This window comes from Coniophora puteana (genome assembly GCF_000271625.1).
Source record: "Coniophora puteana RWD-64-598 SS2 unplaced genomic scaffold CONPUscaffold_6, whole genome shotgun sequence".
In the NCBI taxonomy this organism is placed as follows: Eukaryota; Fungi; Basidiomycota; class Agaricomycetes; order Boletales; family Coniophoraceae; genus Coniophora; species Coniophora puteana.
In genome coordinates, this window is record NW_006913058.1 from 2,306,388 (window position 1) to 2,328,928 (window position 22,541).

Consider the following 22,541-nt stretch of genomic DNA (forward strand, 5'->3'; position numbering starts at 1 on the left):
GAGCATCTATCCGACTCGCATGAGGCAGATAGGGCTCAACCACTTGATACTTTACACTTCGCGATGTCGTCTGGAGAAACAACAGCAGATAGCAGTCGCGTATAATGATGCCACATAATAATACACTATATTGGGTATACAACAAGTCTATAAACAAGCAGCAAAAAAAAAAAACGCAGAACAGCACATATAACGGAGTCCTTGCACAAAACGCCCACATCAAACAAAGTCCACAACACACACTCTCACACCGTGCTCCGTCCCCCGCGACAAACACGCGCGCCCCCTCGCACCATCAAAGCACTCCAGCGCCTCGAATGCGGGCAGCCCGGGGATCTTAACACTCTCTTCCCCCTCCTCGACTTCCTCTTTGCTCATTGTCTCCCCTTCGGCGTCGACTACCTCCCGCACCTCTTTGGCAGTGACGGTGGCAGCGCCACCGTACTCGTAGTTGGCAAACGCCACACCCGCCGCCCACGTCTCGCCGTACCCGTACTGCATCAGCGCGCGCTGCGTCGCGCCCAGCGCAAACGGCTGTGCGCAGCTGCGGGGCAGATCGAGCTTGGGGATCGCGAGAAGGGACGAAACGAGCAGCTCGCCCTCGATGGGCCCCTCCACTTCATCTCTTGCCGATTCTCGGGCGTTGGGGGTGGGAGATGCAATGGATGTATATGAAGAAGACGAGGAGGGCATGTGTGGAAGAAGCGGAAGCGGGAAGGGGCCGAGACGCGCGAGGGAAAGGTGCACGCAGGGGTGTTTGCGGTACACGAGCGGAAGGACGAGCGTGTCTTCCTCTTCGCCTTCTTTATCCTTCTCGTTTTGCGCCGGATACATCGCCTGCTTCAGCGCACGCACCGGGTCCCGACGTCCCTGCTCGCGCTCGCCGACACCATCTGCGCTTGTAGTGCGGGCGCGGGTCTGCATCTGAACACGTGCGAGGCCTGCAGCGGGCGCTCGTCGTGTGCGCAGGTCTCGGGGAGCGGGAGCGGATACGCCTCCAAGATGGCAGGCACAAAACTGAACAGATCGCGTGTGTCGTTCGACGCACGGGTCGAGAGCACTGCGAGGAGATGCGTGGGCGTGAAGTGCATTGAGAGGAGCTGGGAGAGTGGGATCTGCAGTGACTATTAGAGACAGCGATAAAGAAAACAGGAGAGAAAGGACGTACGTCCATGGCGGTCGTTGCACACACGGGCAGCTTCCATAGCGCAAGCGTGCGGGTGTGCATAACCCACACGTGCGCGAACGACTGGCGGTAGTGCACCCTGTGGCCCTGCACTACCAGTGCCCCGGGCGCGAGCATGACAGCGCCGTCACGCAGGTTCACATCGCACGCTGCGATCTCCTTCACGAGCTTGAGAGAGGGTCCTACACTCGACATTTGCTCATCGTTCTCGCCCTCGTCGTAAGGGAGAGACACTCGATATATCCGGCTGCAATGCGAGAAAGGAAGGAGAGCTGATTAGTCCAAAAATAGACACCATGATCCGGAAAGAGCGTATGCAACTCACACAGTCCGAGAAACGCGGTCCTCGACGACAGCGAACGCGAGCCCGCCTGCGTCCACGTCGGGATCGGGGCTGGGTGTGCCAACGCACGTGAAGAACGAGATCCCGCTGGGCAACGCATCGCATGCCACGGGATATGAACGCTTGTCGGACGAGTGGAGGTCGATATAGAGAATCTCGGGGGTGAGAGCGGCCGAGGCAGCGGCATCGACGGGGTGGGCGTGGTTGCTCAAGGGACAGCAGGTGTAGAAGAGCCAGCGATCGAGGACGAGGCTGAAGTGGCGCGCGTGTTTGCATAGGTCGAGCGGGAGGACGGACGCGGGAGGCTGGGTAGGTGATGGGGGCCAGCACCGGTCGAGGCGGGCGCTCTTGATGAGGGCGGAGCGCAGGTCGCGCGTCGACTGGGAGGGAAAGGGCCCTGGCGGGCGGGGGAGGAGGGAGCGCTTGTATGCGTCGCTCCAGATGCTGCGTTGTTCGATGAAGCTGTGGAAGCGTTTTGAGACCTGCGAGAGAACAGAAATGGTCAGATGACGTCGTGGGTATAACTGAGCACAGGACGCACACGCTCGAGAACGAGGATGTCCTCCACCTGAAGGTGTTGCAGGATGCTGAGCCAGACGTCGACGGGAAGGTGGGCGAACATGGGTGAGAGATGCCGGTGACTCGATGGGAGATGATAGCAGAAGCCAAGGGGTGGGCAATGGGCGAGCCGGTGCAGTGGGTGGTCAGGAACGAGCTGAGTTGGGTCTTATCAGAGCACGACCGTGGAGGAAGACGCTGGAATGTTGCGGACACGTTGAAGAGCTTCTCGACTTCGGCTCTGGGGAGATAAAGTACAAGGAGGGAGAGGGAAGGCTATATCTTATATGTGTGGAAACGGGCAGGGTAAGGCATGAGAAACTGACGAGGCATCTGGGAGTTGATAAACGCGAATGCACAAGAGGAGGAAGAGAAAGATGTCAGATCACTGAGTTCACGGCGAAAGGATATGCCCATGGCCGCAAGCGCATTGGAGTGTCAAATAAGAGCAGATAAAGGAGAGTAACCGGCGAACTTGAACAGGACATTTTGCCCGCCAGTTGGCAATCGCGGAATCACCCAACGGGGTATGTCGCCCTCGGCCCTCGGAGCTACGGCGGGAAACAACAGACAGGGGCTTTTCTTTGACGCGCTTCGTCCTCCCGACCCCATCATCCAATCATCGTGTCCGTCAACCTCTCCAGAGTCTGCTTCAGTTTCCTTGGCAAGTAGTGCTACAAGTCTGTCGACAAATGCAATGACGACCTCAACCCCCCCCAAAAAAACTCAGGAGTCGCCTGCTTCTCATTCGTGCAACACAGCTCTCGTCCCACTGCGGCTGCGGCTAGCTACGATCTTCGCTTCGCGCACCACGGACTCGGGCACGCAAATCTCTGACAACGGCTACTATGATAGGCCGATGCGTAAGATTCGGCACTCGCACGTTGCAAATTGAAGATTCCTCCGCCCCATGTTGACCCCACTGATGACAATTTTCTATTCTGCCTTCTCCTCCACAGTTGTAAACTGCGTCGTTGTGCTTCTCGCCGTGCCTGTCGGATAGATGAGCGTCTATCTTCAGCCTGTCTGCAACTTTGGATAGAATGACCCCGTGGATGTTGGCGCTTCAACCATGGGCATCTCGGCATACTCTACCTTGCAGCCACCTCGCGACGCGTTTGAGCAGGACCTCGTACTTCGAGGTTGCGGTTCGTCTTCCAAAACGACGCGACGTTACCACTTCCCTCTCCATGGACAACTCTTCGATCCTCGTATTGCACACCATCAGTGCCGTGCCTATCGTGGTCCGCCCATCATCGTACCAGCGGCCAATCCACGCTCACGACAACCCAAAAGACAACCGCAGCAGTATATCGATCTCTCCGGCAGTGAGATTCATCGGCGCCGATACATTCGGAGGGCATACATCCAATTCGCGTCTGCAATGAGCTGGCAATAGAGGTGTGTTATACTATCGCTGCTAGGTGTGCATCTCTCGAACATCCAATGAGATGGGTACGAGCATTGTCGAAGGTGATCGTTCTGCCGTTGACATCCATGCACACTAGTATCCTCCCCCCCGTGTAAGGATGAGCAGGGACATTGCTGCGCTCGGCAAGTATCGACACTATTTTGCACGGATCACCCTTGGGACTCCCGCCTTCGACCCATAACTCAAGCAGTCCCAGGCGCACAAGACTTGATACATCAGCATCTATCCAAATTCTTAGCGCTCGGTGTCAGAAGAGTGAAAGGGTGCTGGATGCTAACCGATTAATATATCCCATGTACAAAGTTCATTGCGGTGTTGTACAAGAGAAACATGACCAGGGCATTTCCTCTTATCGTACTACAGTATACGCCACTATGGATTGTTTTCTAGAATCATAGCCTGATCGTCACCCGCGCTTTCGGCCCGACCTGTTTGAGATGCTAAAAATAGCTTTGGTATTGTAGTAGGCCGTGTTCGCTGCCTTGAAGCCCTCCATCCGATTCCTGGACGGTGACATACTGTGCAAAGCACTCACCAATTCACAGAGACACCTACTCCTAGGGCAAGTCCTCTGCGTCGACAGTAGCATCATATCTTTCGCTTGATCCACTCAGTCATGCCACCTATCCATCCACAAAACAACTCAGGTGCTTGGCACAGCTTTGCTCAAGCATGCGCTCAAGGCGCAATCTACGACTCCAGCGAGCGCCAACCCCACATCAAATGCCTTCCATACACACGACTAGATCTTCGCAAACGGCTCAGGGAGATGACTCAGGATAGGGAACGGAAGATCATCTGGTTAGTAGGAAAGGCGGATTCAGGAAAGACAGCCGTGCTGCACACGTTAGCGGATGAACTCCGCCAGGAGGACAGGCTCGCGGGCACATTCTTCTTCTCCTCAGCACATCCCAAGCGAAACTCATTCGACTATGTGTTTCCAACTCTTGCGTATCAGCTCGCCATTCAGCACCCTCGCGCACAGGAAGCCATCACCAAAGCCATCGCTAATGACCCCGCACTCCTCCTCGCGGAGAAGTCACGTCAGGACCAGCTAGAAAAGCTACTTGTCCCTCCCCTCAGACAGATCCGTCGGATATGGGCTTCCAAGACTGGTGCTACTCTCATCTTGGATGGACTGAACGCGGCGACCACGGAACAAGTTGGTCCGTTCGTTACGCAGCTCGCTAAACTCGTCCGCGACGCTACACTCCCCATCGACACCATCATCGTCTCCAGCACACTGAAGTCTCATATCAATGTGGAGATGCAACGGACTAATCTTCGAGAAGTCGTGAAGATCGTTCGGATGGAGGAATACGACTCGCGCGACGACGTCAGCTTATTCCTTCAGCATGCATTCGACGTGATGCGCAGCAGCCACAGAATGTCTGCTTCGTGTCCCGGCGAACGCGATCTCTCGGCCCTCGTAGAACTCACCAACGGCAACTTCGTCTCTGCGACAGCGTTAATCAAGCTGATAAACAAAGACCATCTTCAGGGCCGTCTCGCACTCCTCTTCAGCATGCTCCGTGGCGATGTGGCATACGTTTGGGGAACGATCGAGCGCCAGATATTAATCATCGTTGATCAAGCTGAGGCTTCCACTCGCGGGCTGCAGTACCTCTACGTGATCCTCGACCTTGTCGAAGAACTAGCAAATCCGAAGTTACGCAAGATCGTTGGCGTTGACGTCATCCCATATCTCCGCCCATTTTCAGCGCTTCAATCGGTATCTCCTTCCCTTTCACTCAACCCTGTGCAGATCTACAGCATGTCGTTAAAAGAGCTCATGCGGACGTATACACCAGCCACACACGAAAAGGTCAAACCCTACGATAAACGTCGGCACTTGAGTAGTACGTTCTTGGGCTCGATAAAGTCCATGCTGAAAAATTGGCAGAGGCTTCACCAGGGTCTAGTTCTCGCGGACGTATCTGACGATGCAGAAACGACAGAAGATTTCTCGTTCGAAGGAAGTACGAAGCGAGCAAGCAATAGTGGTATACGAGAGAAATCAAGGGCGAGCCAAGCAGTGTCACGTCTGCAGTCAAGATCCTTCCCAATTATAATCGCGCCTTTTTTCAAAGTAGTCCACTTCCGGATACAATAAGCCCTCATCGGCTAGAAGAGCTGAGCTTGATGGACCGTATGCGTGAGTATTAGACCTGTCTTTCATGATATTCATGCGAAACCCGAGCAGACTCTACAGGCCACCCAGATATACCTTCAAGCGAAATGTTACGCGCATCAATATACGATACGGAAGAACGAACCAGAGGCGGGACTCAATACAGCCGACCGTCGATATCTACTGAATTTGTAGGCTACCCATCCCGTTCTAGCACCCCTTTCATCCCCCCGCTTCCCTCCCCGGAGAGCAACACCATCCCGCTACCACCTCCGCAGCGACAGCAGCAACAGGGCGCCGGCGGGGTGGGCGGCGAGTTTGCGTCGCGATTCTCGTCGAAAGGGCGGGTGCAGATTGTGCCCCCCAGCCCCTTCATCCCGCTCCATTCCCCAGGGAGCAGCACAATCCTGTTACCACCGCCACACGAGTTTTCGCGCGACGAGTCGATGAGACCAAGGCAGTCTCGGGATGCGGGGAGATAGGGACATGCGGTTTGTAGGGAGTAGTCAGACGAGCGAACGGGATACGAATGTAACAACTGGTATACTAACACAAACGTAAATAAGGGAACAGACCGTTTTGTGGCCGCAAAAGAAGACCGACTTCTCGAAGCTGAGATTGTTTGAGTGTCTTTTTCCATTGTCATTTTGTGCACAACCTACGGCTTGCAACACTTTGGAAAACCATGTTGCTGGGTTTGCATCAGTAGTCAAATCGCCGGTCCTCCATCCCGTCTCTTAGACAGAAATTGGCACCGCGCCACCTCGTCTGCTCAAATCGTCTCCAACGCATTCACAGCTCCCTAGCGACTCTCGCCAGCAACACCGCCCTCGCCTCGCCCTGGTTCTCCCCCGTGACCACAGGCACCTTAACCTGCCCGCTCCCCAAGCCTAACCGCTCGCCTTTCCACCTCCTGAACTCGGCGAACGTGCCCCTGCTAACAAACCTTACACTGTTTACCGCAAGGTTGACCACCCCCCTATCCTCGGGTGCATTTGTGCTGCCCTTGGGGTTTGCATTTGAGGGCGGAGAACGAATATCAAAATGTCCAAATTGGGAGTGTTAACCCCAAATTCGATAATCCGTACTTTTTTGCGACGCAGAATCCACTTGGAATCCACACAAATGCTGGCCAAAGAAGATATCTTTTCATGTGCCAAAAAGGGTCGTAACTCAACATAAAACTTGGAGGTAAGCAAGCGTTCTCAGAAACATCCCTGACATTGGCACAAATGGAATCAATCTCGAGCTGAAATTGTTGGCACATGCACTCGAGCCACCACATACATTCCTCGGGCCTTGTTCCCACTGCATGCTCTGTGCTCAATGGCACCATGTCAGTAGAATCACTCAATGTATTTGAATTCAGCATGTCTCTGCTGATATTGCTTACTTACCCCATATTTCTGTCCTCTCTGTGTCGACAAGGCTATTCTGATTGTATTAAGGTCAAGGTGCTGTCTTCCATCACTGTGGCCCCAACATGGACAAGCTCAATGTGTTTTACAGGACTCTGTAGGTGTTTAAGTAGATGAAACATGCCGCTTAATTAGCCAGAGGTTCTAACAGACACACCAGTAGGTTTTTAAGTTATCAAAATACTCTATAGCATTTTTCGGATTTTTTTTATCAATTTAATCAGTTTTTTCTCCCTATTTTACCGCATGTCCCCCCTGTTAAGTTCGTGACCTCACACTTGGGGTGGACTGTCCCCCCACGGTAGGTTCGGTTCGTGGGGAGGGGGGGACAGGGGACCGAACCTAAGGTCGAAAAAGTACAGTAAATCGAGAAAAAGAGGCAGCGAGATGGAAGTCTGCCAGGAATATAGGCAAAGGTGCTAGCAATTCCACTCCATGGTCATTTTTTCAATTGGTGTTGAGGTCGCTGGTGCAATCCCTCAACACGAACCTTGTCCACCCTCGGCTTGGCCCTCCGAACTTACAGGGGGGGGACAAACGGTTAAGGAAACTGTATTTAAAGTCCGAATTCTCACGCCACCACGAACTTAAGGTCGAAAAAGTACAGTAGTCCCAGATAACATCGCCGTTTGCCTGCAGTGCTGGAACCCAGAACTCCAAAGCACTCGGTAGAGCTCGGAGGTTCGGACCCGGAAGCCAGTTGGAAGCCAGATGGAAGAAATTAGGTATTCGTCACTCGCGCCGTTAACGCGTTGTCTCTCTCTGCCCTGGGTTTAGCTGCTGCTTAGCGCACATTCAGCGACCCGGTACTCGTGAGTCGTCCTCCACTGCTCACATGAGCTACATTCTACTACGCCTCTATGAACGCTGCCCACCGTGTATGGAGAGCACCACCTGCACTAGAGCAGGAGTCTCGATGCGAAATATCTATGACTGTCATTACCCGGCAGTGTCGTGTACTGTAAGGTACGACGTAAGGTACGACGGAGGCAGCCGAGGATCTAAAACCCTCAAACTTAGATTTCTCACCCCATCATGCCCCCAAGGATGGAGTTCTTATCAGAATCACAGCTTAAGTGATATACGTCTCTCAAATGTGGTCGATGCACTAAAAATAACTTCCTCCATACTTGGGCCATGTTCGCCAGGCTATGCTAACAACCACCCCTTCGTGTTCTCCTGTGTTAGGCCTTCATGAAGTACTTATCATAAAGACCTTCTTCTCAGGTTTCTGCTCTACATCGCCGACACGTTCATATCTTACACTTCATCCAGACTGGTCATGACGCCCATTTATCCACAAGACAGGTCGGATGCGTGGCAAAGCTTTGCTCAAGCATGCGCTCAAGGCGCAATCTACGACTCCAACGAACGACAGCCTCATATCAAATGCCTTCCCGATACACGAATAGACCTCCATCAACGACTCAAGACGATGGCACAGGATAAAGAGCGGTCGATCATCTGGTTGGTTGGGAAGGTAGATTCAGGAAAGACGGCCGTGCTGCACACGCTAGCGGATGAACTCCGCCAGGAAGACAGGCTTGCAGGCACATTCTTCTTCTCATCAGCACATCCCAAGAGAAACTCATTCGACTATGTGTTCCCCACCCTTGCGTATCAGCTCGCCATTCAGCACCCTCGCGCACAGGAAGCCATCACCAAAGCCATCGCGACTGACCCCGCACTCCTCCTCGCGGAGAAGTCACGTCAGGACCAGCTAGAAAAGTTATTCATTCCTCCTCTCAGACAGATGCGTCGGATATGGGCCTCCAAGACGGGGGTCACTCTCATCTTGGACGGACTGAACGCAGCGACCGGGGAGCAAGCTGGTCCTTTCATCACGCAGCTCGCTAAGCTCGTGCGAGACGCCACACTCCCCATCGACACTATTATTGTCTCCAGCACACCGAAGCCCCATATCAATGCGGAGATGCAGAGGGCCAACCTTCGAGACGTCGTCAAGATCGTTCGGATTGAAGAATATGATTCGCCAGACGACGTCAACTTATCCCTTAGACAGGCATTTGATACGATGCGCAGCAGCCACCGAATCTCTGCTTCGTGTCCCGACGAACGCGATCTCTCGACGCTCGTCGAGCTCACCAGTGGTAGCTTTGCCTCTGCGACAGCCTTAGTTAACATGATAAACAAGGGTCACCGTCCGGGCCGTCTTTCTCTCCTCTTCAGCATGCTGCGTGGTGATGTGTCATACGTCTGGGAAACGATCGAGCGCCAGATACCAGTTAACGTTGATCAAGCTGAGGCTTGCACTCGCGGACTGCAGTACCTCTACACTATCATCGATCTTGTCGAAGAGCTAGCAAATCCGAAGCTGCGTAAGGTTGTTGGCGTTGACGTTACTCCGTATCTTCGCCCCTTTTCGGCGCTCCAATTGGTCTCTCCTACCTCTTCACTCAACCCTGCTCAGATCTACAGCACGTCGCTACAGGAATTAATGACGACCTATACACCAGCCACGCGCGAAAAGGTCAAAAACTACAACAAGTGTCGACATCTGAGTAGTACGTTTTTAGGGTCGATAAGATCCATGCTGAAGGTATGGGGGAATCTTCCTCAAGGTCAAGTCCCCATGGACGCAGCTGACGATATCGAAACCATGGGAGCTTTCTCTTTCGAATGCAACCAGCAGCGAAAGAGCGGGAGTCGCAAACGAGACGAACCAAAGGCGAATTATGCAATACCATGTCTGCAGCCAATGTCCTTCCCAGTCGTATTCGTGGCTTTCTTGCCCCAGAGGATCAGCTATTTTCCATTCGGCACACCTCAGGATACGGTAATTCCTATTTGGACAGAAAGGGTGCGCTGGAGGGACATCGTGTGTGAGTATCCACTGTGCAATTAATTTGAGCTCCAAAAAGCTGACGCTAATATGAACGCCAAGCCGGGCACGATGGACGAGAACGAACCATGGAAAAGCCTCATTACAACCGAGAATCAATTTCTACTGACTTCACGGGTTACCCGTCGCGCCCCAGCACTCCTTTTCACCCGCCGCTCTGCTCCCCGGACAGCGACGTGATCCCGCTCCCGCACCCGGCCGTTGTTTTGCACCCACCTCTAATCCTTCCCCCAGCTCAGGTCTCACACGACGATTTTTTCCGACGAAGTCAGATCCAGAATGTACGGAGATAGAGATGTCAAAATTCTATATTGTCATAACACGAGCGGACAAGACATGGATGGTGGTCTCAGTGTAAACTACAGCAAAATGATCGTCCTTACCAACTCATGTACAGTATTACCACAGATGAGATTCGTGTATCTTTTCTTTATTTGAGTCAACAGGCGAATCGCCGAGCTTACGCCACCCCGTCACCCAAACACTGCATGCCTCCTCCCCTAACCTCGCACCGAAAACCGCTTAAATCTGCCCAAATGCCGCCTCGCTCCATGCATTCACAGCTCCCTAACGACTCTCGTCAGCAACACCTCCCTCGTCTCGCCCTGGTTCTCCCCCATAACCACAGGCACTTTAATCTGCCCGCTCCCCGAACCTAGCCGCTCTCCTTTCCATCTTCTGAACTCGGCAAACGTGCCCCGGCTAACGAGTCTTATCGTCGGCCTGCTCGAGATGGTTTTGCTATAGCCCACGGCAAAGTTCTCGTTCGACGCGCAGAGGGCGTGGGCGAGTTGATCGCGCATCGAGGGTGAAATTGTGTCTAAGAAAGAGTTCGATATCAACCAACGACACTCGCAGCTGAGTGGTGGCACAGCTCACCTGCGATCTTAGCGTTCACTTCGATGATATATCCTACCGTCGGGGGTAACGGGCGATCGTCCAGCCACGTCGTGAATTCACACCCGTTAAGCTCCTCGACACACGCGAGGGAAGTGATGATGTCCTCTTCCGACAGGAGCGCGTGCGAGAGCCGCAACGATGCACTGTGAGATTGAAGCGGGTTATCAGCACTTGTCTCTAACATCAGACATGGCCAGGACTGGAGGATAGCTCACTTGCGTCGCCCTGTGTACTCGACCAGCGGTGCGCCGTCGCTGGTCGCAAACCCGACGATCTTGACGGTGTCACCCATCCTGTAGCGCCAGAGCCCGTCGCGCGCAAGTCGCGCGTCGTCACTACCGGTTCGTATAGCTTTCCGACTTCGACTTCCCACTGTAGGTCATGTTAACTATTGCTGGTACATGCGGAGACTTGCCACAAAAGTCGCTTACACTGTTCAAAATGTCCAAGTCCCCTTCGCTTGGTATGACAGGGAGGAATTCAATGACATCATCGAGCATGATTTTGAACACGCTGAGCATGCTGTCGTCGTACGTGATTCCCAACAGGCACTCGGTAGAGGCGTAGACTGGATTACGAAGCACAACATGAGGTGAAAGATATGATCTTAGCTGAGAACAGCATCAGAGCATTGTAAGAGACGATATCGAAAAACCAAACAGGAAGCAACGACTTACTTGCGGGATAGACCGAGAGAACGTGCCACTGCATATCCCAATGACGAGATCAAGCTTGGGCCACGCCCGCGAAGCCCACATCTCCACCGCCGATGGGGGTCCTAGGGTGCGGAGCTCCTCAGCCCTGCTTGAATCGGCTATTATCTTGTTCTAAGACACAAAAATCATCAGATTCTGAGCAGATGGTCAACAAAACGTCTGTCTTTGCGACACTCACCTCCAAATACCGCCGTACGCGCTCTGTTCCTTGCCATCCCGGATACGTCCCCTTCTCGAGCGCATACAAGAGCGTTTCCCACTCCTCCTCAATGTATCACATCATATCAATAATGTTGACACTCCAGTTCGCCGCGATTGTTGTGAGCTCGCACTACGAGAGCGCGAAGAGCGCGTGAGTGAGAAGGAATGAGCGGTAGTACGCGATGAAAGCAACGGCGAGCGGAAAGCAGGTGCCGGGGACTTGGTCATCGGTGAGATGCATTGGAAAAAGTGCGATATCAGAGCACTCATAGGTAACTGCCATACGCTCTTTCTCTCCATCCAGGTCCAGCTGAAGACCAACGCGCGTTTGTCCAGTCGAGACATTGCAAATGGGCACCCTTGCTTTCGCTTCTCCACTATCATCACCACCACCAACATAGACCTCCACAACATCCTTGACACCCAACCCCATCATCCAGCTCGTATACCCAGTCCCCGCAAACGGATGCCTTCTGCCAAGTAGATCGCTCATCTCCTCGATTGTGCGACTGTACCGCGGGAAAAACTTGGATGTCCCGCCAGACGTGGAGCTCGAAATCCCGATGAACGTTGGTATTCCCGGGCTAAGAGCGTCTGCAGCGGAGGACACACTGCATGGGCTGCGGAGGAGAGGGGCAATGTAGGGCTCGTACGCGGGATAAGACGTCAACGGCACTGTTGAACGAAAAGACGTGAGGGTAGTCTGGCGGTTTTCCAAGGAAGAAGGGGTTGGGCAGGAGTCACGGAAAGTCGATAGTGCATTAGAGGCCCGGGCAAACTTGGAGGTAGAGTTTTTGCAGATGGTCTCGTAGAGTGTGGTCTCGACGCGCGTTTGGAGCTTCGCACGGAGCGCATCGCTCAGTGCAGCTACAGAGAGCGCGCCATGAGCCGCATTTGAGTCTATGACGGGGGTGGGGTGAGCCATGGTGTCGCTAGACGATTTCTTGCTGACAGAGATGCTGGCGTAGAGTCGACTTGAACCCTATGACGACCGCCATATTATACAATCCCGCCTTTCGCGGTCGTTCGACTCGGGGCTCGGTGCCATGACTGAGTCGGCGACGCATGTTGCGGTGATGGTATAGCCTGTTAAAGCCTGCTAGCAACTGGTCAGCGCCGAGCGTAGCATCACCACATCATCTCGGGGATAACCAAGTCCTTCTAGGCAAGGATGGTATCGGCAAACCGGATCAAGAACGGGGACCGGAAACCGGCGGGGAGAATTTCCGTGGCGCGGCGCTTATGTGCATGGGCTTAGAGAAGAACACTATCATCTTCTCAGGTGAGCAACTCGGTGAACCATTCAAAGCTCCTCGTCCTTTCTTGGTACTGTTTGACATAGGCCACGATGGATAGTACTTCACCAGTCTGCGCACGTACGCTATTCTGAATAACGGCGCCACTGCTCGAGGTTCGTCGTGTACTCCCCGGAACGGTCGAAACGTCTTTGAATCGAGCTGCACAGCCGTGAGCTTGGGCATTCTTGGTGCGCGACTCGAGCTTGTATTTGACGACCAAAGTCAGGTGAACATGGTTAGATTACGTGTCTTTCTCTTCATCGTCGTACTCTCGCTTATCCACTCTCAGACATGCACGGCGGTTTCATCACGTCCTTGACGGACACCCTGGGATCTCTCACTGTCCTGTTAAGAGGTCATAGTATATGATCGGTGTCTCTACATGCGAATAGTCACTGCGATAGGCGCGTCTTCGTAGATGGAGTGTGTGTGGCCATGGGTAGTTACTGATTCTTCCCATACACGAGTCCCCTGCATATACCCGTGTCGACTTCACGAATCCTACAGCCTGAGACCTCGTCGCTTACAGGCGTGAGTCCTTTCGCCAACTTCCTCAGCATGCTCTAACGTGTACGCATGCATTCGTAGATCCCACCAAATACGGCGTCACGTCGTCTTCGGATCCTGTGAGTCCATCTCCAAGCAAAATCTCACACATCCTCCACTAACGCGTACCTCCCGCAGAACCATGTCAGCCTCTCCGAGGACAGAGAAACTATAATTTCACGCAAAAATGTAGACTTAACTGTCCATCAATTGCCGAGTTTAAATCAAAGCCCAATACGTCGTCTTCATCCTTTGCTGAGCCATGCCGGCTTTCGTCAGGCTCATCGCGGCAAATTTGTATGCGCACACTGACACCTGCAATCTCTCTATGGCGAAATATACGGCGATGCTATCTGGCGCTGTGCGGAGGATACACTTTCCGCCGCCCATCTCGCCCGGGTACGCCTCTGGTACTACGCGGATGGGAGGGAGATGAGTGCTTGCTGTATACCCGACGAGCTTCTCGTCGTTGGATGGCGGCGATGGCATGAGCATGGCGTATTCGAATACTTCGTCCGCGCCAGGAGTTGCGGGCGACATGGCGATAGCGTGGCCCAGAGCTTCTTCGTCGTCGACAGATGGCAATGGCACGAGCAAAGCGTGCTCGAATTCTTCTTCAGCGTCCGGAGCGGGGAGCGGGGTGTTGGCAGCGCGAACCAGATCTTCCTCGTTGTTGACAAGCGGCAGTACCGCGAGCAAATCATGCTCATTTCCTTTCCCGAGTCGGATGGGAGGGAGATGGATTCTTGCTGTGTACCCGATGGGCTCCTCATTGCCGACTGGTAGCAGGGCCATGTAGATGGCATGTTCGACTTCTTTGGCCGCGTCCGGAGCGGAGACCAGTGCGCTGGCTGCGTGTCCATGGTATTCCTCGCCGTCGTTCAACGGCAGTACCGTGAGCAAAGTATGCTCATTTCCTTTCTTTGAGGGTAGGAGAGGGAGAAGGGTGGACGGAACAAATGGGAGCCAAGCGCTGGATGCGAGCGAGATGTCGAGAACAATGGGGCCGTGCATCTCGGGAGGCGAGAGGTTGACAAGAAGGACGTTGTCGAGAAGATGCTGATCAATGGAGATGAAGACGTGACGAGGTTTGCGTTGATACAGGCGACCCTAGAAACATGATGAGCTGACGCCACTCGAGACAGTTCGAGGCGCTTACCTTGATTGTCCAGAGAATGAAGGAAACTTGAAGGAGGTAGAATAACTGCGGCCTTTTCGGGGAATATACGTAGCGGATGAGCTGAATAAACCGTGCCGTGAAATCCTGGGCGTTGAAACACGCGAATGGATCCCGGAGAGGGATGCTGGCTAGATCCTGGGGTCTAAAGATGTCGACTGACGTGGGCCGGTCGCCCGCCGCGCACAGTTCCGGTGGGCCGAGCTCGAGAACCTTGAACTCGTAGGTGGGAAGCGGAGTGGCGGAAGATGTAGAACCGAGAACCTGATCGACCGAGGGGGGCTGCTCGTCCACTGCGCACACATCCAACTTGGGGAGTTTGATGAGCTTGTACTCGCAGATGGGAAGCGAAGTGACAGAAGGCGTGGAACCGACAGCTTGGACGACCGGAATGGCCTGGTCGACTGCCGCGCACACGTCCAACTTGAGGAGTTCGAGACCTTTGAACTCGCAGACGGGGAGCAGGGCGATGGAGGGCGTGGCGGAGGTAGACCAGGAGGATCTGGGCTCTTCGAACGTCTCGTTAGACGACGTCCAGAGGATGACTGGTAGTAGGTGTTAGCTATGTATCGTAGGAAGGGACGAGAGACGTTACCATTATCAGCTGTCAGACCGGGTACGAGGTCGGGACTTGATGGATCTCCAGACGCGAGGACACCGTCTTCAGAAAGCGACGTATCGTTGAGGACCGAGGGCAAAGGGATGACGACCGCCGACAGTCGAAGTGAGACAATGTCGGCGATGCTCTTGATCCCTTGGGCGATGTGCTGGCCGAAGACGTGAGGGAGCGTGCGGATGCCGAGCTGAGGACCGAGCTCGGCGAGCGCGTTGGAGAGCAGCGGCCCACCGGGGAGACCGAGTAGACCGGAGGATGTCAGCGTACCGGACCCAGCCAACGCATAGAATGCGTGGAGGGCACGGATGGCTGCGGAGACAAAGACGAGGAAGTTCATTGTTGAATGTTGTATGCGATGTGATATGTTTACGATGAGGAGAGAAGGCATTCGGTGTGCCATCCTATATACGTCTGGAGTTCAACACTTTGGTAATATTTGGCGGGGCGGACCGAGGAGGAAGAGGCTGACTTTGGTCCATGTTAGAACTTCTGGGCCGAGACCTGCCGCGGAGAGGTTTGGAATTTAGCTGGAAATATGTCTAGATTGGGAACTCACCTAATGTTCGCGCTCGATCGCTGGGTTGAACCATCCCAATCAGTCCAGATTGCACATATCCACTCAGCCAGCTACATCGCCCTCTTTCCAACACGACGCCTCTTCACCAGGGGGCTGGTTAGCTTGAGAGCATCGCAATCCCCACCGACATCCTCATTGACAACTCGGGAAAGGAACTGAGCACAATTTGCTCACGGTACTGCCGCTTGTCGACAACGAGGAAGATCCTGTGCTTCTTATCAATACCCCGGCCCCCACTCCCAACGTGGATGAAGTATTCGAATACGCCGCGCCCGTGTCATTGCCGCCAGTCAACGACGAGGAGCTCGTCGGGTACACAGCAAGAATCGATCTCCCTCCCATCGGACTCGGGAAAGGAACTGAGCATGATTTGCTCATGGTACTGCCGCTTGTCGAAAACAAGGAAGATCCTGTTCTTGCAATCAATACCCCAACTCCCGTTCCCGACGCGGAGGAATTGTTCGAGGACACTGTGCTCGTGCTCGTGCTGCCGACTACTGATGATGAGGCCACCCCTGCTCGTAAGACAAAGAGTCAGCTGAAGAGGCATAGGAAGCGAGGACGGGAAGCAGATGATTCGGAGAAGGTGATTTGTGCTTCACTTTGAACATAATTCGTTGTCCATGTTGTTGACTTTTGGTTTTTAGATGGCCGCCCTTGCTTTATCGTTGGTGGAGATTGGCTCCCTCCTCCCCATCGAGCCTCAAGCCATGGATTGCGAACGTCCCATCGCTTCTTTGGGCGCTGACGATTCCGAACCTGGACTCGACTCTGTTCTGGACAAGAAGAAGTACTGGCGAGAGCGGTATGACAAGGTACGCCCTTCTCTTCTCCTCGAGGGGCGTAAACTGATGGTTTCTTGATTACAGGAGCCCCCAGCGCGCCGAGATGACTTCCGTCGTCTCTCGATCGACGCACTCCTACTTGCCAGCCCTCGAGCACGCCCTACCAGTGGAGCCCGCACCGAGCAGCACCTCCATCTTGATCTCGCGAGGTGCGAGCCGACATTCCTCACGCTCTTGGTCTCGGTCCGTGGTCGATGCCCGCTGCCCGACAATGCGGAGATGGCGATCCCCTTCTATGGCACCGCCAAATCGGAGCCGGCTTTTCAAGATGATGTAGAGGTCACGCGCGAGTCGCTGCTCGAGGAGGGACCAGAGGCGTTCCTCCACGACTTCGCACCGACCTCGTCTGTTGTGACGCGCACCAAGGCTCAGAAGCGCACCGATCTCAAGAGGCGTCAACGCGAGGAGGCCACGCCAGCGACCGACACTGCCGCAGCTGACCCATTCACCGTGCCTGAGGCCGAAGAGGGTCTCGACTGGGCCACCGGGTGCGACGCTGTCGGCGCCCTCCAAGCCTCTCAGCCAATCGACGCAGACGCACCTTCCCAGCATCTGACTGCGACACAACAGAGGAACCAGCGGCGACGCAACAAGGAGCGCGCCGAACGTCGCACGGAGGACACCCAGTCGTCCGAGGGATCCTCCACCCAGCCTCCATCATCGAACAAGAAATCCAAGAAGAAGAGCGGCGGCAAGAAGAAGCCCGGAAGCATGCGACCGGTGTATGGAATCCATCTTCAGCCCTAGCCGCCGACTGGACAAGGAATTGAGCTCTCACTCTGGCTGCGCGATCAACTTGCACTTCTGCACTTGTGCTGATCGCTCGCTTGCTCGCTCAAGTCTTCCGACTCTACTCTGTGTCTTCAAATGACCAACCGGTGTCCAACATCCTGGCTACAAGGCGCTCTGGCGCGAACTAGCGCACCACGATGAGGATGGCGCGAACTAGCGCACCACGATGAGGATGGCGCTAAGGGGCGCGAGGGGGTTTCATGATTATTATTATGCTTTTTAATACTTTTTCTCAAGTTCACCCTGTATCCGCTTGTAGATTTAATATATGAGTGCATTCAATCGCAGTAGAGCTTTCCCGTGAATGAGATTAATAACCATGCGATATTCTCAAAGTGTAGCTCTTCGCTGGTGACGGTGAAATTGGACCCGTGAATAACTATGACAAGATCCCATAAAAGTCTTGCCCCTAACCTTGAGCTTGAGCAAGCGCTCGGAGTAGGACAAGATGATGGTATCGGCAAACCGGATCCAGAACGTGAACCGGAAGCCGGGGAGAATCGTGGCACGGCGCTTATGTGCTAGGCTTGGAGAAGAATTAACACCACCATCTTCTCGGCCTCAGGCGAACGTTGGGCGAACCATTCAAAGTTCCTCGTTTACGAGGGCTGACACAAGGTGAAATTTTCGAGAAAGAACAATATGGCAGAAAACTATGTCCTTGGATGCTACGAGACTCGCTTACACCACCTCGGTCGACAACTGATATATCCGAATGTTTCTGCGCCTACCCGGAGTGACGGATGCAGCCCCGGACCCGCCGTGGACAACACCCCTTCAATACATGCCCTCATGATCAACGAATTCCTTCGACCTTCTCCTGCTCTAGGACTACTGGTGGCCCCTTGCTGTCGAAAGGCACCTTCCGCGTTCGACAACCATCTTTAAAATTGCCTGGCTCGGCGCCAGCGCTGAGCCATTTCATACACATCACAGCAGCTCAACTGCTTGTGTATCCCTGTACATCCCTTCTACAACTTGTCCTCGCGTGTGGATGCTGGCTTAGGATTGTACGCTACTTGATGGGCTTGCTCGTCGACGAGCGCCGTTAAGTCCGACGGCTATGTGGAAGTGAGGCTCGAGCTCTAGGTCAGCCCAACTCCCTTCTCCTTAGGGAAACTGGATGCTACCGCCACGGTACAAGATTTGGCACAAGTCTTGGCGTTGATGCTGGAGAGAGACCATGGTTAGCCCGTGTAGCACCTACAAGTTATGACTCCTTATCGCTCACTTCGACTTGCTCACCTCTCTACCTATGCATGGGAATAATTCTGCGATGGCGTGCTGACAACTCCAGTTGCCTCCTCCGGTGGCGACGCAAACTGTATAGGCCCTACAGAGATATTGGCCACCGACTCCGGAAGCCGGTCTACACCTGTAAGGCTGTCGGCATTCCTCAACGAGAGGACGATCCGTGACGCCATAACACCGTGTAGCACGCCTTGAAACCTGCCAATAAGTCAGACAAAAACCATAGTTGATTAGTTCCGCGTGGCGATTATAAACATTGCAGGTTTGTAGGTCAAAACGACTCACCCGTCGAGGAGGCCCATCCAGCCCTCGTTCATCTAAGATGAAGGAGAAAGTCAGTCGAGGCTTTGGCATACAATCAGGAGCTATATATAGCAATTTACTGGAAGATGGGAGAAAACCATATTTGCCGTTGACATGGCTGTCAATGATCATCGGTCATCCCGCTATCAGCAATGCTCCAGGAAAGTGGGAACGTCACACCCACCAAAAAGGGTCACCGCATACAACAAGTTTCCCTCGCGTAGCGACATTAGAAGGCGACTGGAGGTTCTAATCCCGCCGATTTCAGAGCTGCGCGCCAGCGTCAAGCAGACAATCACTGATTGTTTAGTACCATCAGTCTTGTCCATCTGACACTCAGGCAGTCTGGACTACGCACCAAATTCGAATCCGGCAGCGGTGGAGAACCCCCCAGTTAGCAGGTTCCCCTCAGTGCTCCCAAGCGTCGAGTGTGGCATCGGCGAGTGCATTATTGACGCAGAGCAGATACCATCGGGGTCGGTGGATAATCGTACCACCGCTATGCATACAGTGGTCACTATGCAGACGAGCTAATAAAGGATGAGAGTTGGTGATATTGGGGGTACGAGGCGGGAATGACAAACCAGGTATAAAGTCACCAGAGCAATTTTCACCATCCGACGGTTATACCAAAGCGCGAGGGTGCGGAGGCATAATATGCCTGGTGAACTGGTAAGTTACTTGTGAAGTCACCATTGTACTCAAGAGCGTACCTTCGGTCGTGAGCATGAGGATCACTAGCGCGCCTGAAAATTATGCTGTAGAAGCCCGACAATATCAGGCAGCGGCAGAACTTACATCCGTTAAGTTTGTATGCCCATAGACACTACATGATGCCGTTGAAAGGTCAGCGAATGCTTCGCTATATAGCTGGGAAGCTTACCATTGAGAAATTTTGGCGGGGAAAAGAATCTGCTTCACGTGGTTATGACCTTGCAGACTAAAAGGGTGCAATGTCCACGTACGTATGATGGAAAACGCAAAGCCGAGTACTGGGAGGTACCTCACGATGAAGAACATGACGTGGGTATAGCTCCATTTCTTTGCCTTCCAAATTACCCTTAACTAGTATGCATCGTCGTGATTGAGGGTTCGACATATATCCGGTGGTGCGTACCTCATCATCAAACGTCAAAAGGAATTCCAACGCCTGTAGTTGATCATATTTCAGCTACAATGCTTCTACAACTCCGCTTGAATGTACTCACCCATATCGCCGCAGGAGCAACTTGCCAAAACGGCTTCAGCTCGAAGTATCAACTGAGATGCCGTGCTCGCGACGTACCTCTGCAATACTGGACCTCTCATGAGCATTCTAACGTCAACCTCATTTAGAATGAGAACTCACATTTACTATCTGAAGATGAGCGAGAGCAGCCAGCTGCGCGCTTGGAAGGTCGGGCATTGAAAATCGAGAGCGGGAAAGAAAATGAGCGTCCCGCCATCTTAGGCGCTGCACATATATACTTTGCCGCCTCCAAGGCCAGGAATGAGACGAATAGCCCGCAAAAGAAAGCAGTTCACAAGCGAGCTCACCAAGCGTTTGACGTGAGAGGATGTGTGTGAACGGCCCGCTTGCGCCTTTTGTTGTTGCCTTGGGGTTTATGTAATAGTCCCGCTGTCAACCTCGCGTCCATGCGGCTCGGGTTGACTTCTTGTTCTTACATCGGCCTCTTGTGTTCGCTTTACGTACCTTGTTCTGTTTTTGTCTCGTAAGTGCCTACTTATTTTCACGGGCAAAACGAATAAATACAGTATGTAGTGGTTGAAACAGATGGCCAATCGAGTAGGCTACATATCTGTCTCAAGTACTGGTACAGCTTAGCCTTATCGTTTTGCTAATTTAATGTGGCAATCCCATATTTTGGACGGCTCTGACAAGAACGCCTCCGTATGTAGGACAGTCCAAATACCCACAGGGTTAAACACCGCACGATCCCGACACCCATAGTGGTGCATATCATTTAACCGAGAACGTGAAGAAGATAGAGAGGTGCCGTGCTGTGGAGATGGGCATCGCCGCGAGTGCTAAAATAGTTGCATTGAGTCATCACTTGGAATCGCTTTCTACAGGGGTAGTATACATTGGCTAGATTTTGACAGATTGCGACGGTCACCAAGCTTTGCAAGACGATTTTACGCAGCCTAAATCCATACATGTATCCTTTCAAGCAGGTAAGCACAATAATATCTCAATGAAGGTGGAAACAGTTTAAAAGTGCGGCATCCACGGGAACAGCCATGTGTCGCTGAGCAAGATCGGAGTAATTGCAACCGGATAAGACCGCGTAGTTCTCCGATCAGATGAAGGGCGTGTCAGTGGTGTGCCTGCTACCATGTGCAAGAGCATCCCTTCTATGGGCGTCAGTAATTTTGTAGTTGAAACACACACTCAATCACTAAGCCCAGGGAGCTCCAATACCTTGCATCGCAATGTGTGCCGATGGGCATAGTCAAGAAGCCGTGACTCGTGAGTACCTCAAATGCGTATGATGGTCTAAGGAAGGAAAAAATATGGGGTTCAATTCAGTCGCTACCTACTGCTAGGTTTCAGACCATACTCGCTATTTCATGATTACCTTACATGACGCGGACGCTCCGTACTTGATATCGAATGTGAGGACACTCGCTTCGAAGATCATCTATCTCCTATCCAAAAGTACTCCTGTCGTGGCTTACTAGCACTATCAGTGAAAGCCCTTCGAGTCTTTCCACATTTTACTCCAACAATATCAATGATGTTCATCACCTTGCAGTGTTTCGATGGATGGTCTGACAACGTAGTATCGTCGACGAATGGTGTCGATGAAGTAAGCGCCTATCGCAACCCAATAAGGTTACAAACTTGCTACGGGCAGATACGTGTGACGGCGTAGGCCGTCACAATGCTACGAAGTCTTATTGCTCATATGTAGTCGGCCGGTAGCTTTCCCTCGCAGAGGGTTTTGACGCACCCGCGCCTGTAACTGTACAGTGGCTTACTTATATTCTCACGCATTCGACGAGTAGTCAAGACATGTATCGTACTTATGTTTTCTTCTTCGTCGAATCAACGCCAGTATTCGTTGTCATTATACTCGTGCTCTTCGTCTCGCTCGTTTCGACTCCTCTCGTCTCGATATCGATCTCCGGCACCGTTACAGTTTGATTCGACCAACCATTCTCGAAACGAGCTAAGTCATCACTTCTATTTTGACTTGCCCGTTTTTTCCTCCCACCCATTCAATTCTCGTCTCTTCTTTTCACTTCGTACCGTTTCCTCGTTTCGTCCTAGCTAAAAATGTCCTGGGAATCGACAGACCCGTCCAGCATCGGCTGGGACACCACCGACTCGTCGGCGCCATCGTCGGATCTCGCCGGCGTATCTGCTCAACCGCCCTCGTCGACG

At 53.2% G+C, this 22,541-nt stretch overlaps 8 protein-coding genes across 8 annotated transcripts; 4 read left to right on the forward strand and 4 right to left on the reverse strand.

The window, feature by feature from the left end:
- Window positions 1–288: 288 nt before the first annotated feature.
- Window positions 289–2,205, reverse strand: CONPUDRAFT_82469 (uncharacterized protein). Its single transcript, XM_007770724.1, has 4 exons — window positions 2,071–2,205; window positions 1,512–2,011; window positions 1,169–1,433; window positions 289–1,115 (listed from the first exon to the last, which is right to left on the reverse strand). Exons 1-4 carry the CDS (start codon window positions 2,149–2,151, stop codon window positions 843–845), a joined length of 1,119 nt encoding a protein of 372 aa, XP_007768914.1. The 5' UTR covers window positions 2,152–2,205; the 3' UTR covers window positions 289–842.
- A 2,083-nt stretch (window positions 2,206–4,288) lies between these two features.
- CONPUDRAFT_124791 (uncharacterized protein) lies at window positions 4,289–5,880 on the forward strand (the record flags this gene model as incomplete). Its single annotated transcript, XM_007770725.1, has 2 exons — window positions 4,289–5,674; window positions 5,723–5,880. One exon carries the CDS (start codon window positions 4,289–4,291, stop codon window positions 5,630–5,632), a length of 1,344 nt encoding a protein of 447 aa, XP_007768915.1. The 3' UTR covers window positions 5,633–5,674; window positions 5,723–5,880.
- Window positions 5,881–8,350: 2,470 nt separating this feature from the next.
- CONPUDRAFT_56015 (uncharacterized protein) lies at window positions 8,351–8,812 on the forward strand (the record flags this gene model as incomplete). Its single annotated transcript, XM_007770049.1, has 1 exon — window positions 8,351–8,812. A coding segment is annotated over one exon (462 nt), but the record flags the coding sequence as incomplete, so codon positions are not given.
- Window positions 8,813–8,815: 3 nt separating this feature from the next.
- CONPUDRAFT_144311 (uncharacterized protein) lies at window positions 8,816–10,001 on the forward strand (the record flags this gene model as incomplete). The annotated part of the gene is made up of 3 exons (XM_007770726.1): window positions 8,816–9,593; window positions 9,719–9,911; window positions 9,974–10,001. Coding segments are annotated over exons 1-3 (993 nt in total), but the record flags the coding sequence as incomplete, so codon positions are not given.
- A 358-nt stretch (window positions 10,002–10,359) lies between these two features.
- On the reverse strand, window positions 10,360–12,673 carry CONPUDRAFT_144312 (uncharacterized protein; the record flags this gene model as incomplete). The annotated part of the gene is made up of 7 exons (XM_007770727.1): window positions 10,360–10,751; window positions 10,811–11,008; window positions 11,047–11,203; window positions 11,263–11,442; window positions 11,509–11,658; window positions 11,726–11,812; window positions 11,969–12,673. The coding sequence occupies 7 exons, from the start codon at window positions 12,671–12,673 to the stop codon at window positions 10,489–10,491; spliced, it is 1,740 nt and encodes a 579-aa protein (XP_007768917.1). The 3' UTR covers window positions 10,360–10,488.
- A 1,138-nt stretch (window positions 12,674–13,811) lies between these two features.
- Window positions 13,812–15,722, reverse strand: CONPUDRAFT_154144 (uncharacterized protein; the record flags this gene model as incomplete). Its single annotated transcript, XM_007770728.1, has 3 exons — window positions 13,812–14,702; window positions 14,752–15,314; window positions 15,365–15,722. 3 exons carry the CDS (start codon window positions 15,720–15,722, stop codon window positions 13,812–13,814), a joined length of 1,812 nt encoding a protein of 603 aa, XP_007768918.1.
- A 512-nt stretch (window positions 15,723–16,234) lies between these two features.
- Window positions 16,235–17,769, forward strand: CONPUDRAFT_82478 (uncharacterized protein; the record flags this gene model as incomplete). The annotated part of the gene is made up of 3 exons (XM_007770729.1): window positions 16,235–16,444; window positions 16,627–16,777; window positions 16,832–17,769. A coding segment is annotated over exon 3 (337 nt), but the record flags the coding sequence as incomplete, so codon positions are not given.
- A 1,083-nt stretch (window positions 17,770–18,852) lies between these two features.
- Window positions 18,853–20,558, reverse strand: CONPUDRAFT_165712 (uncharacterized protein; the record flags this gene model as incomplete). Its single annotated transcript, XM_007770730.1, has 14 exons — window positions 18,853–19,048; window positions 19,136–19,167; window positions 19,234–19,271; window positions 19,338–19,451; window positions 19,512–19,683; window positions 19,738–19,814; window positions 19,867–19,899; window positions 19,952–19,979; window positions 20,037–20,065; window positions 20,119–20,218; window positions 20,271–20,303; window positions 20,362–20,381; window positions 20,439–20,448; window positions 20,502–20,558. 14 exons carry the CDS (start codon window positions 20,556–20,558, stop codon window positions 18,853–18,855), a joined length of 939 nt encoding a protein of 312 aa, XP_007768920.1.
- Window positions 20,559–22,541: the final 1,983 nt, after the last annotated feature.

Bases quoted from the DNA above. Each gene is read 5' to 3' on its own strand.
- CONPUDRAFT_82469 (XM_007770724.1), bottom strand. From the start codon at position 2,151: ATGTTCGCCCACCTTCCCGTCGACGTCTGGCTCAGCATCCTGCAACAC. The intron at 2,012-2,070 runs GTGCGTCCTGTG...GTTCTCTCGCAG, and splicing joins ACATCCTCGTTCTCGAGCGT to GTCTCAAAACGCTTCCACAG. The intron at 1,116-1,168 runs GTACGTCCTTTC...TAGTCACTGCAG, and splicing joins GTGCAACGACCGCCATGGAC to ATCCCACTCTCCCAGCTCCT.